The sequence below is a fragment of the Heloderma suspectum genome, chromosome 9, assembly GCF_057233095.1.
Source record: "Heloderma suspectum isolate Gila_16-S chromosome 9, 16-S_ref, whole genome shotgun sequence".
NCBI classification, from domain to species: Eukaryota; Metazoa; Chordata; class Lepidosauria; order Squamata; family Helodermatidae; genus Heloderma; species Heloderma suspectum.
This window is the reverse complement of record NC_139466.1, coordinates 16665938-16681457: the sequence shown is the minus strand read 5'-3', so window position 1 is coordinate 16681457 and position 15520 is coordinate 16665938. Positions and strand designations below refer to the sequence as shown.

Sequence of the window (15520 nt, the reverse complement as noted above, 5' to 3'; positions counted from 1 at the left end):
AAAACTGTATGCATCAAGACTTATACAGCCCAAATCTCCCCCCACCCCATATTTTAAAAACAGGTTAAAGCTTCTTATATACAGTTTAACATTCCCTTGTTTATATGATGGCAATATGTGAAATCATCAGAAATGAAAAATATTATTTTGCGCATGTGTGCATACAGAGTGAGAGAGAGAGAGAGTTTATAGAATGGCATATGAAAGGAAATAGAATAGAATAGTAGGGTTGGAAGGGGTCTATAAGACCATTGAGTCCAATCCCCTGCTCAGTGCAGAAATCCAAGTCAATAGATTTGCATGTCCTGTTGTTTTTTTCCCTGAAGGGGGAGGTCATTTTTTAAATGTAATCTTCATCATAAGGGTGAAAATCAAACTGCTGGCAGTATTGTAACACTCCTATAGGAGTCAGCAACTAGAAGACCCTGAAGCAAATCCAGCCCACCTGAAGAGCTCCCCTGGCCCCTTAGTTACCAGCCTGGAAGCAAAAAAGGCAAGGGAAAAATGGCATCAGTGAGAGCAGGGCTTGCAGGCTTTATGGGGTGTAGTCTTGCCCCACCCCCAGTTCTAATAGTATTCCTCCAAGAGGACTAGTAGCTGACTGAAACCAATCAGCCATGAACATTCCTTATACTGAGTTGGACTATTTGTCCATTGACCTTTGCTTTGGCTACTGAGGCTGGCAGCAGATCTTCAAGATCCCAAGCAGAGGTATTTCCCAGCACTTGCTACCTGAGATCCTTGAAGATAGCAGGAATCGAACCCAGGGCCTTCCGCATGCAGTCATCCATTCAGCTATGGGACCTTCCCTCTCAACACCACTGTACCCAGAGCGGGATAACAGCTCCATGTCCTCCTGGTTTTCCTTTCCATAGCATTGAATTGCTTTAGTATTTGGCATCATTTCAAGGGAAACCCTAAACACACTTATTTCAATAATACCTGCAGCACACCTGTCCTGGCTGTACAGTATATTTCTGTGAATGGACCACAAAGTTTTATGTAAAACCACAGCTGAGGTCACAGACTTTTCATATCAATATGATATACATATTTTCACTGCGTATGTTTCATTCTGCAAACATGATTACATTAAAGCCGTACCAGTGTCAGGGTCTTAACCCACAGTGATTATTCCAGAGAGACTCAGATTGGTTCCAATGGTTCTAACAGATAGATTTGCAAAGCAAAGACCATTCCGGGAATCATTCAACACATGGTTGCTGATATGATAATGGCAGCAGTGTGGTTTTGTCAAAGCGCAACTTTTATGTGGCATCCCCATTAGAAACTTTTAAAAAGAAAAAGAAATGAGGCTTGGGTGGCCTAGACCCTGGACTCCTGAGGAGCACACCCCCAACACAACCTCAGAAAATAGACCTAAGGACTCTCAGGAACATAGGCTGGGGTGGCCTAGACCCTGGACTCTTGAGGAGCACACCCCCAACACAACCTCAGAAAATAGACCTAAGGACTCTCAGGAACATAGGCTGGGGTGGCCTAGACCCTGGACTCTTGAGGACCACACCCCCAACACAACCTCAGAAAATAGACCTAAGGACCTCTGTGTAGCATTTTCAGAAGGCTGGGGGCTGTCATGGGAAGGAGGGGTGGGGGACACCCCTTTCTGCTAGTGCAGTTGATCCAGTTTAAATCTGGATCCAACCTGACATCTTCCATTTATAACCCTCCCATGTTTTCCCTCTGCTTCTTCCATCTTTTCTCTTACCCTGGAAAATCCGTTAAGGAGAGTAAGACAGAAGGGATGTGCAACGTCCTTTGATTGGAACCTAAAACGCACACATTACACACTCTTACACAGGTTCCTGATTTGCCTATATGGGCTGCATTCCCGGTAGGGCAAGCGGGCACAAACTGGCTCCTCCCTCTCAGTGCATTCGTTGCAAGATGCTAAGTGTCCTATTCAGCGCTATCCAATGCATGTTTATTCAGAAGTTAGGTTCCTTGAGCTGAGGGGAGACTTACTCCCTAGTAAGCAGGATCAGGACTGCAACCTTAACATTCTCATTCCAGCGGTATTTCCTTATGGAGAGGACATGACTGTGTTCCTAGAACCCGAAATAGACAGAAGGCAGGTCTGCGGCTACTGCTGCAGCACTGAAAGATCAAGTACTGATAGATGGGGTGTTTGACTGCAAAACTCCCTTCCCCACCAAAACTAGGCTGCAGTAACTCTGCTCTGTAGTAACTGCAATGTAGATCAGTACTTTTATTTTGTCAGGCTGGAACTAGGAGTCTTTTAGGTTTGTGTTATGGTGCCATTTGTGGTGAGCCACCGAACTGCATCTTACTACCTCTGCATTGGCAGCTTACGGTGCAATCCTAAGCATGTTTAGACAGAAAAAAAGATGTCCTAGATCTAGGGATATCAGAGAATTCCGCCATGGATTTCGGTGAGGCCGAATGCCAGTGCATTCAGCCCCCCGAAATCTGTGGCAGAACGAAGCCCCCCACCCCCCCACCCCGCGAAATGGGCCCGGAATGGAGCATCTACCTGCTGTCTGTGCTGCATTGAGAATGGCGGCCACGTCTGCGGCCACCATTCGCTTCTTCCATATAGCCGTGATAGGCTACGTAAATACTTACATAGCCTATCACAGCTAATGCAGGGACACCATTTGCGTCCCTGCAGAAGCCGTGATAAGCTACGTAAGTATTTAGGTAGCCTATCACGGCAAAACTAAGGGAACGCAAATGGCGGCAGCTACGGCTGCCGCCATTTGCGTTCCCTTTTTTTTGCCATGTGATAGGCTATGTAAATATTTACATAGCCTATTACGACAAAAGAGGGGCGCAAATGGCATAGTGGCCACCATTTGTGTTCCTTTTTTTTTGCCATAATAGGCTACGTAAATATTTACATAACCTATCAGGGCAAAAGAAAAAAAAAGGGAACGCAAATGGTGGCCGCCGTAGCCGCCGCCATTTGCGTTCGCTGTTTTTTGTGAGGGTTTTGCCGTGATAGATTACGTAAATATTTACGTAGCCTATCACAGCAAAAGAGGGGCGCAAATGGCATAGTGGCCACCATTTGTGTTCCTTTTTTTTTTGCTGTAATAGGCTACGTAAATATTTACATAACATATCAGGGCAAAAGAAAAAAAAGGGAACGCAAATGGTGGCCGCCGTAGCCACCGCCATTTGCGTTCGCTGTTTTTTGTGGGTTTTTTGCCGTGATAGACTACGTAAATATTTACGTAGCCTATCACGGCAAAATACAGAGACGCAAATGGCAGCGGCGGCGGCAGCCGCCATTTGCGTCCCTGCAGGCTGCCCAGCGGCTGGATGTCCGGGTGCGGGCGGCCCCGGCCGGCGGCTCTGCAGAATCTCTGCAGAGCAGAGCCAGCTGGAGAGAATTTTGGGGGGAAGGACGGAGCACCTCCCCCCAACTGCAAATGTCACCCTTCGAAAAGGTAAGTGACTTTCGTACATCCCTATCTACATCTCCCAGCATTCCTGCTGGCTGGGGAATGCTGGGAGTTGTAGGACATTTTTCTCTTTAAGCATGCATAGGATTGTGCCCTTGGTGTCCTTATCCCCTGGACTGACTCCACCACCCCAGACAGTCTGTTGGATCATCCTGGATAGCAGGGGTATTGATGAGCACTTAAAAGATTGAGAGGCCAGGCCCATAGGGCAGAAATCTGCATAACATGTACATACACTAATGTATATCTATCTAGGCACATTCTGAAATAATTACAAGGCTTATTTACATGTCACAGAAGGCAAAACCAGCTGATAATTACCCATTCAAATCACACCATATTAAAAAAATGCTTTAATTAATTTGCACCCCAACCCCAGATCTTTCAAAATCAGTAGTTCCTTTTCATTTACAATTAATTTGCAATCTCTGTGAACAGCTGTGAACAAATGCACAAAAAAAGAGTGGGTGGGTGGTTGGGGGGGTATGAATGCTTTCGCACACACATATAGCCAATTACGCTTAGGGAAAAAGCTTCTATTAGCACCAATGGAGGGGGGGTGTTTTTTAAGCTTAATTGCCATGCAGGGAGATGGAGGGGGGAACAGCATCTAGGCTGGGTTAACCCAGTTTTCACACACACACACACACACACACACACACACACACCCCTTGAAAATTGCCCTCTGTGACTGCATGGCAATTAAGCTGAGGAATTGAATGGACACCAATGGACACTCAGGGCTCTGGGGAAAAGATTGGAGGGCCTGGTAAATGGATTTGGGGCTGGCACCCCATGGGCTCAGCCCCAGCAATGCCTCTGCTGGGCAGGAAGGAGCATAAGAGGGCTTGATGCTTGAGCAACAATGTCTTCCTGAGCTCTGGTGTGAACCTGTATCATCCTTTGGTCCCAACTTCTGGCTTGCTTCTTGTTCCTGCCTCCCAATTAGTCCTTCAGTTCTGACTTACTCTTCTGTGGCTCCTGAATGACTGCAGACTGGTGCCTGTGCACCAGCTCTGACATATATGTAGGTCAGCTCCATCTCTTACTTATATGTAGGTCATATGTAGTACATTCTAGATGACCTCCATGTAGGTCATCTGCTCCTGGGATGCAGTAAATCACTGCCTCCATCCCCTGAACCATCATTTTGAGGTTCTATCTGCCTATGCCTCTCCTTGAAGACAGGGTCTGTTGTTTCCCTTTTGTTTGAAAGAAGGTGAAATGGCAGATGTTGGAGTTCCACCCCCTGAAGTTGTAACAGTGTCTATGGCTTTGGGAGGGGGATCCGAAAAATCTGATGATCCCTGGGACACCCCCCAGGGACCCTAGGATTGCTCTCTTAATGTGCATCTCTTGTGCAGAGGCCAACGTTGATCCAGTGGAGGTGGGGGGACAGTAAGCTGTGCAGGGGTGGCCCATCCAACATGGAGTAAGGAGTGAAGCCTTGTGCCATATCATGCCACTTTGTTTCCATTTGGAGCTAAAGCCTCTGCACTGCACAGTAGGAGGAGTCTGCTGTCGTGCCGTAAGTGATTGCGCTTGGACTGGTGGATTGCAAGCAGTCCACATGCCCTAAGGTAGGCTGCACCAATGGCACCATGGTAGTTGATGGAGGGGGGAGAGTGAAATGGAGAAAGGAGGACAAATCTGTGTAAGGTAAAGATAAAAAATATCATAATATGTTTTAAACAACTAAAGTGGGTTCCATGTTGGCACAGTCTAGAAAGGTTGAAGGGCACTGCCATGTGAATTAGGACTTACACTCTTTTTCTATTGAGCAATTCCAGAAATGCCAGTGTAGCATTGTATTTGAATTGCTCCCTGTTTCTCTAACCTACAGAATACTTTATCTCTGTGTCCTAGGCTCTCTTGCCCCCTTCCCATAGGTAAAACCAGCCAAAGGTTTTAATTGTGCTTGCTGGCCTTCAGGAGTTCACTTCCGTACACACACAAATATATCTGGAGATATATCAGGGTTGGATCCAGGTTTGAAGAGGCCTGTCATGTTCCCCAGCCTTGATCCATCCTCTGGCTCCAAAGAGGACTCCGAGGCAGAGGAGACTCCTTCCATTAACTCCTGCTATGCCAGGGCTCTCCAGACTAGAGGACTGCCTCTCTACCTGACTCCTCAGATGCAGAGGACACCTCCTCATTACAAGCTTCACCACCCCCAGCCCGTAGGAGCCAGCAGCTACAAATCAGGCAGTTGCCCTTTAAGAAACAAACTGCTTCTCTGAGGGGGTGGAGCTAACTGCAAGTCTTGAGCTGCTGGCCTTTATCAGTCTTCAAAAAGCCGTTGACTGTTGCTGAGTCAACAGCTTACCTTGACTGAGTCTCAGCTAACTTGGAGCTTGCCTGGTCCGACCTTGCTTGCCATTGAGCACATCAAAACTGATTTGATCTGACCCGACACCAAGGGACTTGAATGGACCTGACTGGTTGTGACTAGACTTGCCCTGATGGGGGTCTTGCATTGACCCTCCTTTCTTGTATATGCCTTGCTGGTCTCAGCACCTTTGGGTGCCTTGAGCCAAGTCGGACAGGACAGGGCTCTGGGCAAAGAAGCATGCTTCAGGAACAAACTTGGAGCAGGGTCCTGAGCACCATGTCCTCTGGTGAAGGAATGTATGAAAAATTTGTTTCAGGGTGGTTTGGTTTACCAGAATTTACTTAGTTTGCACCTCCCAAAATTGAATATGGACCCAAATGCATGTGGTTGAAGTTTCTACATTTTTGATCTTGCAACATGATTCACAGAAAGAAAAGACATTCAAAAATGTGCATGAAAAATGTGTACTTTTCACACACAAAAACTCCACACAAACACATTTTAATCAATGGGAGAAAATGCATACATTTAAAAAAATATGTGTATGATGTGTACACTCAAAAAAATGTGCTTAACATGCGCACTATTTTTTGTGCGAAAAGGAAAAAATAGAGCTCGCAATCTGATACGGATGTGTGTTGGAAGAAGCTTCAAGGTGGAATGTGGAGAACCTCTGTGAGCTGGCGCTTTGCTGATTTGCACATACCTAGGTGGACTTCCTCCTGTGTTAGTGACTTCAGGTGGGCTTACCTAGCTGTGGTGGCAGTGCTCTGAGCAGTGCTGAGCAGCTGGGTTTAGACACTCTTTTAATTTTCTGCAGTGCCCCAGAATCACACAAGGTCAGGGACATGGTGAGAAATCAAAAGGATAGCTAGTTCCAGCTGCATGATGCTACTTGGAGTGCTAGCCCAGAAAAATAAAATGAAGGCGGGCCCAGGGGAGGCAACAACAATGACCCCTAACAGGGTGTTGGGTCCCTGGCAGCTGCCCAAGGATGCCAAGTACTGATGCCAGCTGTGCTATAGAACATGGGGAGGAAGCAAGCAAGCTTTCCAGTGGTGAGTGGGTGAATCTTCAGGGTACAACATGGCTCCTTGTCCTACTTGCCAAATCAAGAGGTAGGAGCACGAAAGCAGTTATATGCAAAGGGACACCATTCCTTTTGAGCTGCGCGACTGGATGTTCTTGACACAAAATTGGGGCTATCCTCAGTTTAGAATTTTGCTCCCTCTTTCCTTCGCTTAAGCACCGTGTCTACCCAGCTCTTCCTTATGAAAAGAGGTTAACGTCACCACAATGAGTGAATATCTGCTGAGCTTGTCTTTGGAATGCAGAGAAATTCTGTTTTCATGCTCTGGCTACACAGTGGCTCATCCTTTTCGTTTCTCCTTCTGCAATGAAAGCCGTGTGAATAGCTTCCAAGGATACATGTCCTCCTCTTCAGCCATGCCGCTTTGTGGAGCTGTGTGCATGTGTTGTTTCACACCTGAAAACATCTGTCATGGCAGCTTTACAACGACAACACAGGCTCCAGCTCTCCCTATGTTGACTGGAACTTCCTAGAAAACAGAAGATGCTTAGTTAACTTCTTCTATCTTAGGGCACAATCCTATGCATGTTTCAACAGAGAAAAGGCCTACAACTCACAGCATTCCCCAGCCAGCTTTGCTGGCCTTTTCTCTGTCTAAACATGCATAGGATTGTGCCCTTAGTTGTTTTTTGTTGCTGTTGTTTGTGCTTTGGAAAATACCATATTCAGCCACTCATGGCAGAAGTTACCACCGGAGGAAGAAGGTTTCCCACCACCTGAAGAGAACCTTTGCACTGAGGGTCCCATTCCCTCCAGCTGCTAGGTAATACAGCTGGGCTGCAATTGACTATTTTTAACTAGTGCACCACCTAAAATTAATCTCCAGCTTTGCTCATATGAAGACTGTCATGTGTCTCTGTTCTTCTGCCTTATGCCAGCTCAAGAACCTGTGTGTTTCATCTGAAGCGAGAGGCAGATCTGAGTTATTGCCAGTCTTTATGTTTTCAGAAATAGAGAGCAAGCATCGCTTCTCTCTCCCAGAATGCATTAGTAGGTGTAATCCAATACTGGCAACCCCTACCAGTGACTGGTTCATTCAGTCTGCAAATCTCCATTTTGAGACTGGATCGAAACTGCATCCCCCATGGCCATAACATCTGGTCTAAATTTCAGACTTTTCTGTTTCTTCCCCCATCCCTTGCCTTTTGTACCACCCAGTGAATACTGGATTTCCTTCTAGCTGTTATTATCAAAACTGTTAAAATACTATTTAGATGGCAAGCACATTGATCAACGTACTTTCCCTCTAAATAATAACTTGCTAGTGTTGGTGAAATAATGAACCTGTTAGTGTCCACAGTGTGGTAAATCCCAGATCTTATCTCACACAAGGCGCATTTAAAAGAAAACTTTATCATGAAAAACTTGTGACTACTAATATATGGTGGGGCTCATGCTAGGCTGACTGAAGAATGTACACAAATTAGAAGCATAAACAGGAATGCCTGGTATAGTCTGAGGATATCACACATTGACCAGTGAACGTGCATACTGTCTAGCTGAAGAATAAGCATCACAACTGGGCAATGCGTGAGATATCTGAAGGACCACTTGTATGAACAAGCCCATACATTGGGATCATTAAGGCCTGGCTCTGGGTGCTCTTGTCTTTTGGAGCCTGGCAGGTAGAGACACGGCCTTCATGGTGATGGCACCCTAACTGTAGATCACCTTTCCCAAAAATACTCATTTGGCATCCAACTTTTTATTTATTTTATTTATTTATTTATTTACAATGTTTATATACAGCTTCACATCAAAGATTTCAGAGTGGTGAACAACAAGTTAAAAGAATAAAACCCTATAATTAAGACATTTAAACATTTTAAAAGAGCAGATTCTTCTAAACAGATTCTTTTTTGTTTTTGTTCAATGAGCCTTTTCTAAAGGATACTGTGGGGCTCTTCGCAAGATGCCAACCCCTTCGGACATTCTCAGACACCTCATTCATCATTGGACAGGGATAGGGATGTCAGAGAAATCCATGGGGGGGGGGAATTGATTAGTTTTCCTAGGCTCAGCCCCTAGACTTCATTTCACTTCCTGCTATGGGTGCCTGACTCAATCTGCAGTGAGTAGGGCCAGTTCAAGGACTTTCTGGGAATTTTGCACATTTTGAGGGGAAAGCTCTGCAATTTGCACAAACTTCTAAGCAATTTACATGAATTTTTAAGTAATTTTGCATGAATTTGGCCATCATTTGCACAAATTGCTCAGAAATTTGCACAAATTGTGGAACTTTCCTAAACAACAACAACAAAAGTGCAACACAGTTCCCAGAGTTCAGGGAACAGCTTGCAGCTCTGCTCACAGATACAAAGTGAGTCATACACACTGCAGAACTCCATCAAGCCAAAAAAGAACCAGATTTCCCAGTGACAGATATCCCTAGATTGGAGATGTCAGGGTTGGATCTGAGCCCATAGAGTCCCAAAGCAGCTCTGATTCTGAGGAAGGGATACAATCCATGGGAGAGGAACCTGCTTGTTTTTCAGAGGCTCTCTCCTTGGAGGGAGAGCCCCCCCACACACACTCACATTCCTGGGAGCGACAGTGACCCTGGCATGGAGAGGGAGGGACAACTTGAGCTTCTAGATGTGAGGCACAGGCGCAGAGACAAGCGAGAGGTTGCGGGCGCCGAGAGGAGGCGCTCAGCCCGCTTGGCATGACGACAACAGCTGCGCCCAAATGCCCCACAGGAAAGGGGGGGACTCTCCCCTCCTACTCCTTAAGTTCAGAGAATTGCCACGCTTTTTCTCCAAACAGAGACCAACTGACTTCCTAATGCTTAGAATCCCCTGGTAGTCTGTTCCTTTGAGTTTTCCACTTAGTCTCAGGCAATTAGCATCTGTAAGCGTCATTAGGTTGAATGGAAATAAAGTCTTGGGAAAGAGCTCTTTTGTCTGTGTGTTGATTCTGCCTACTTGAGGATTTCAGAAGGTAGCAGGGACTTCCCGACAGGAACCACTCTTGGACTCTGTTCTTGGAGTTAGGAGCCCAAGCTCATCTTCCCTTCCTCCTAAAACCCAACTACCTGTTCCCAGAGCCTGTCTTCCTCTTTGGTGTTTTCACTGCTTATGTCCCCTCACTTGCAATCTCTCTCTGCCCTACAAGAACTCCCCCTGTCTCCCCTCCTTGGTGTTCTCTTGCTGCTGATAAAGTGGATGCTGCCCCTCCTGCTCATAGCATGCCTCCAATTAAGCCTGGATGGACCCTCCTCCAGTGCATCTAGACTTAATCCAGCCACTTGGCATGGTCAAGGAGCCACATTGTATCAATGTCTCTTGGACTCACCACAAACACCATGGAGTGTTAGATCTTAATACTGTTTTTCCATTAATTGTGCCTTATTGAGTAACATAAACAAGAAGGCAGATCGCTGCCTGAGAAGCTTACAGTGTAAATGTTGACCAAGTGGGAGTGGAAGACGAGTGAGGCCAGGGAAGGCACGGGCATCTGGTTAGAGCTCAAAGCCCAGTGAGAAATCACCACTTTGGCCCCCCCAGATGCCAGTTCGTGGACCCCAGCTCTTGCCCAACTCACACATGCTGAGTTGGGCAAGCGCCCAGGCACCCGGTTCCTCAGCAAGCCTCCTGCTGCTGAGAGGGAAAGGAGGGTGCACCTCCCACCCTTGCTACAGCGGCAATTGCAAGGGGAAAGGCTGTTCATTTTACATAACTCTCGTACACTTATATAAAAGGACCAGCCTGTCCCTTGCTGCCACCGCTGTAGCAGGGGGGAGGAGAGGTTCTCCCCCCACCCTCTAAGGCAGCATAAGCAACAAGGGACAGGCTGGTCATTTTATGTAAGTGTACGAGACTTACATAAAATGACCAGTCTATCTCTTGCTGCCGCCTCTGTAACAAGTGGGGGCAGAGGGAAGAAGGAAGCACCTATCCTCTTCTCCCCCCCACCGCCCCACTACAGTGGTGGCAGTGGCAAGGGACAGGCTGGTCATATTACACAAGTCTCTTACGCTTATGTAAAATGACCAAGCTGTCCCTTGCCACCACCACTGCTGTAGCGGGGGGGGGGGGGAGAAGGGAGCATATATCCACTCCTCCCCACCCCCCCGCCACAGTGGCAGCGGCAGCAATGGGAGCACCCATGCAAGCCACCATCTTGTGTAAAAATGGCAGCTCACATTGAGGACTGGGAACAGGATGTTCTCGGACTGCTTGCCGAGCACTCCAGAGCTCATGCAGCCCAGCTCATGGGGGCAGGTGGCAGCAGGGATTCTGCAAGCAAGTCCATCCATCCCTAAGTGGGGCAAGATCAAAGGCGAAGAACATCTGAGATGTAGTTACACACAGCAAAGCTTTTGTTTCTGTTCAGGGAAAGGACTGAAAGAACTTGAGTCAAAGGCTTTACAGACAAGATGGGTTTGAGGGGGATTTGGAAGGAAGAGAAAGAGAGAGGAACATAGGAAGCTGCCTTATACAGAGTCAGACCCTGGGCCCCTCTAGCCCAGTACTGTCAACGTTGACTGGCAGCAACGGCTCTCCAGGGTTTCAGGCAGGAATTTTTCCAGCCCTACCTGAAGATGCCGGGGCTCGAACCTGGGACTTCTGCATGCAAAGCAGGTGTTCTACCACTGGGCTACGTGTCACACAGGAGTTCCGGGAGAGAGGTACGGGCACAAGGGGCAACAAGGGAGAAAGTACAGAGATGGCCAGATCTGTCAGTTTCACTTTCTCTCAGTTTCTCATTTTTAATTCTTAAATCCAGTTCGTCTCAAACGTCTTAAGTCTGGTTCATCCCAAACTTTGAGAATTTTGTTAATTCAGAAGAAAATGCTTACACAATTTCTGTGCACATTTCTCCCAATACATGCATTTTTTGTATGCACGTTTACATAATATACACAATTTTGCAAGCAATTTTCCTAATACGATGCATTTTTAATGTTATTTTTCCCAATGTACTCATTCTTGTATGCATTTTTTTTAGTTGGAGAACTCCGTTGCAAAATTTGGAGAAGCATGAAATTCAAAGGATAATTGAGTTTTGGTTCGCATAGTCATTAGAATGTGGAAATTTAAGTAAATTTTCATTAAAATGTGAACTGGACAGATTTCTCCCCCACCCCTAAGAAAAATTGGAATCACTGAAGAGAACAAGACACCTTTGAGCAGCTGAGTATGGTAGAGTTGGAAAAGTAAAGACGACAGGTAGGAAAATACTGGGTACTGAGAGCAGGGAGATAAGCAGGGGGAAATTACCTCTGTCCATTCATTGTTTTGTGCATCGTAAGATTCCACTGTGTCCCGGTAGGTGTGTCCATCATAGCCACCAACTGCATATAACCTGTCTCCAAGAGGACAGATCCCCACAGCATCACGAGGAACGCTCAAAGGTGCTACAGTAGTCCAAGCATCTGTTTTCGGATCATACCTAGAATATTTTCCAGACAAAGTTGAACAACTTGGGACCAGGATACCTAACAGACCGCCTTCCCTTATATATACCCAGGTGACATCTACGATCATCAGAGGAGGCCTTGCTGGTCATTCCAAAATGAAAGGAATGTCGCCATGAAGAACCCCAATGGTGGGCCTTCTCTGTAGCAGCACCCACCTTCTGGAAAACCCTTCCCCATACAGTTTGGGAGACAGAAAATGTAGGAACTTTCAAATGCCTCCTAAAAACACACCTTTTCACCCAGGCTTTCCCTTTTTTTATTTTTTTGTTTATTTATTTATTATTAAATTTATTAATCGCCCATCTGGCTGGTCACCCAGCCACTCTGGGCGATGTACAACATACAATAAAAACAGTTTAAAACAATACATTTCTACAATAAAAACATTTTCTAAAATACCCTAACCCACCCCAAATTCCTGCCTGAACAACAAAGTTTTTAATGCATGACGGAAGCTCATTAAAGAGGGGGCATGACGGAGTTCCCTAGGGAGGGAGTTCCACAGAGTGGGGGCCACCACAGAAAAGGCCCTCTCCCTCGTCCCCAGTCTAGCTGTCCTGGCTGATGGGACAGAGAGAAGGCCATCCAAGGCTGATCTTGTTAAGCGGCCTGTCTGGTGCTGCTGGAGGCGCTCCTTAAGATAGGCTGGGACGGAATAGGGGTGGACGAAAGTCACTTACCTGTCCTCGAAGCTTTTCGCGGAGGGGGGGAGGCGCTTCGCTGCTCCCCCCAAAGTTCAGGCCAGGGGGGGGAGGCTTCCCGCCTCGCCCAGCCAAAATTCAGGCCGGGGGGGAGGCTTCCCGCCTCGCCCGGCCGAAATTCAGGCCGGGGAGGAGGCGCCTCGCCTCGCCCGGCCGCGAACTCAAAAGTTTTTTTTAAAAAAAAAACAAAAACATGCCCCCGTGATAGGCTACGTGACGATTAACATAGCCTATCACGGCTAGATCTGCAAAGTCAGCCGTGATAGGCTACGTTAATATATGGCCCCCTATGGGGGCCGCCATTATCCGTACGCGCTTTTTTTTTTTAAGTCACCCGTGATAGGCTACGTGACGATTTACGTAGCCTATCACGGCTGACTTTGCAGATCTAGCCGTGAAAGGCTACGTTAATCGTCACGTAGCCTATCACGGGGGCGTTTTTGTTTTTTTTTCTTTGATTGGAATGGCGGCGGCGGCAGCCGGTCAAAAGACCAGCTGCCGCTCCCGCCCCGGACGAACACCCGCCGAACCGCCGGCCGGACCCGCCGCCGGGAGGGACATTCGCCAAAGGTAAGTCCCGTCCCGGGGGGGTGCGGGGGGCGGGGGTGTGTGGAGAATTTCTCCCCGAAACTTGTTCGGGGGGCCGAACACATTGGCGCTCGGCCCCCCGAAGTTTCGGGGAGAAATTCTCCGCCATCCCTAGGCCGGAATCATATAGGGTTTTAAAGGTCAAAACCAACACCTTGAATTTGGCCCGGAAAACAACTGGTAACCAGTGCAACTTCTTCAGCACTGGAGTGATGTGATCTCGCCGGCAGCTGCCTTTAATCAGGCGAGCAGCCGCGTTCTGTACCAGCTGCAGTTTCCGAACCGTCTTGAAGGGTAACCCCATGTAGAGCGCATTACAGTAGTCTAAACGAGAGGAGACCAGGGCATGTATTACCGATGGGAGCAGATGGTCAGGAAGGAAGGGGCGCAGCTGCCGCATCAGATGGAGTTGATACAGCGCTGTCCGGCTCACAGCTGACACCTGAGCCTCCATGGACAGCTGGGAGTCCAAAATGACCCCCAGGCTGCAGACCTGGTCTTTCAAGGGTAGCCGTACCCCATTCAACACCAGGTCAACATCCCCCAGCCTCCTCTTGTCTCCCACCAAAAGTACCTCGGTCTTGTCAGGATTCAGCTTCAGCCTATTCCTCCCCATCCAGCCACTCACCGTCACCAGACATTTGGACAGGGATTCTACGGCCAACCTTGGTGAAGATTTAAACAAGAGGTAGAGCTGCGTGTCATCCGCATATTGATGACACTGCACCCCAAACCTCCTGATGATAGCCCCCAGCGGCTTCACATAGATGTTAAATAGTATCGGGGAGAGGATGGAACCCTGTGGCACCCCACAAGTAAGTGGCCACGGGTCCAAAACCTCCTCTCCCAGTGCTACCCTCTGGTACCTGCCAGAGAGAAAGGACCGGAACCACCGCAATACGGTGTCCCCAATGCCCAACCCCTCCAGGCGGTCCAGGAGGATACCGTGGTCAACGGTATCGAAAGCCGCTGAGAGGTCGAGGAGAACAAGGAAGGAGCATTCACCCCTATCCAGAGCCCTCCTCATATCATCTACCAAGGCGACCAAGGCCATTTCTGTCCCATGCCCAGGCCTGAAGCCCGACTGAAATGGGTCTAGATAATCAGTTTCTTCCAAGTGTGCCTTCAACTGCACCGCCACCACCCGCTCAATCACCTTGCCCAAAAATGGCAGATTTGAGACTGGGCGAAAGTTGTTCAAAACTTGAGGATCCAAGGAGGGCTTCTTTAAGAGCGGTCTTATCACTGCCTCCTTGAGGGCTGATAGCATCACTCCCTCCTCAAGGGAGGCATTCACCACCGCCTTGATCCCCTCACCCAGTCTCTCTCTGCAGCTCATAATGAGCCAAGATGGGCAAGGATCAAGTAAGCAGGTGGTCGGCCGTACCGATGAAAGCACCTTGTCCACTTCATCAGGAGGAAGAAGCTGGAACCGATCCCACAAAACCGGTTTGCCACAGGCCGCCTCTTGCTCACTAACTGTATCCACAGTGTGCAGAGTAACACACCTAATCTGATCAATTTTATCTGCAAAGTGCCTTGCCAAGGCCTCACAGGAGGCCTTAGAATGCTCCAGTGGTTCCGGAGCCACAGGACCGACCAGGCTCCGGACCACTTGGAACAGCCTCCTGGGATAGCACTCTGCAGACGTGATGGAGGCAGCATAATATTCCTTTTTTGCTGCCTTCAGCACCACGTGATAGGCTGAAGATACAGCTCTAGCCCGTGTCTGATCGTCTTTGGAGCGAGACTTCCGCCACCGGCGCTCTAGCCGTCTCACCTCCTGTTTCAGAGCTCGTAACCGCGGATTGAACCATGGTGCAGTCCGAGCCCTGTTCAGGGGGAGAGGGCGTTTCGGAGCCACCTGATCTAATGCCCCAGTGATTGCGGCATTCCAGCCACCCACCACGGTCTCGACCGAGCGGCCGTTGGCATGCC

General features: G+C 48.1%; 1 protein-coding gene across 1 annotated transcript in view; it reads right to left on the bottom strand.

Annotated features, from left to right (window-relative positions):
• Positions 1–6267: 6267 nt before the first annotated feature.
• KLHL4 (kelch like family member 4) overlaps positions 6268–15520 on the bottom strand; it is a 70475-nt gene continuing 61222 nt past the window's right edge. The window contains exons 10-11 of the mRNA XM_084813807.1: positions 12094–12265; positions 6268–7340 (exon numbers count right to left, since the gene is read on the bottom strand). Of these exons, the coding sequence (XP_084669933.1) occupies positions 7281–7340; positions 12094–12265 (232 nt within the window). The 3' untranslated portion in view covers positions 6268–7280. The remainder of the gene's footprint in view (positions 7341–12093; positions 12266–15520) is intronic.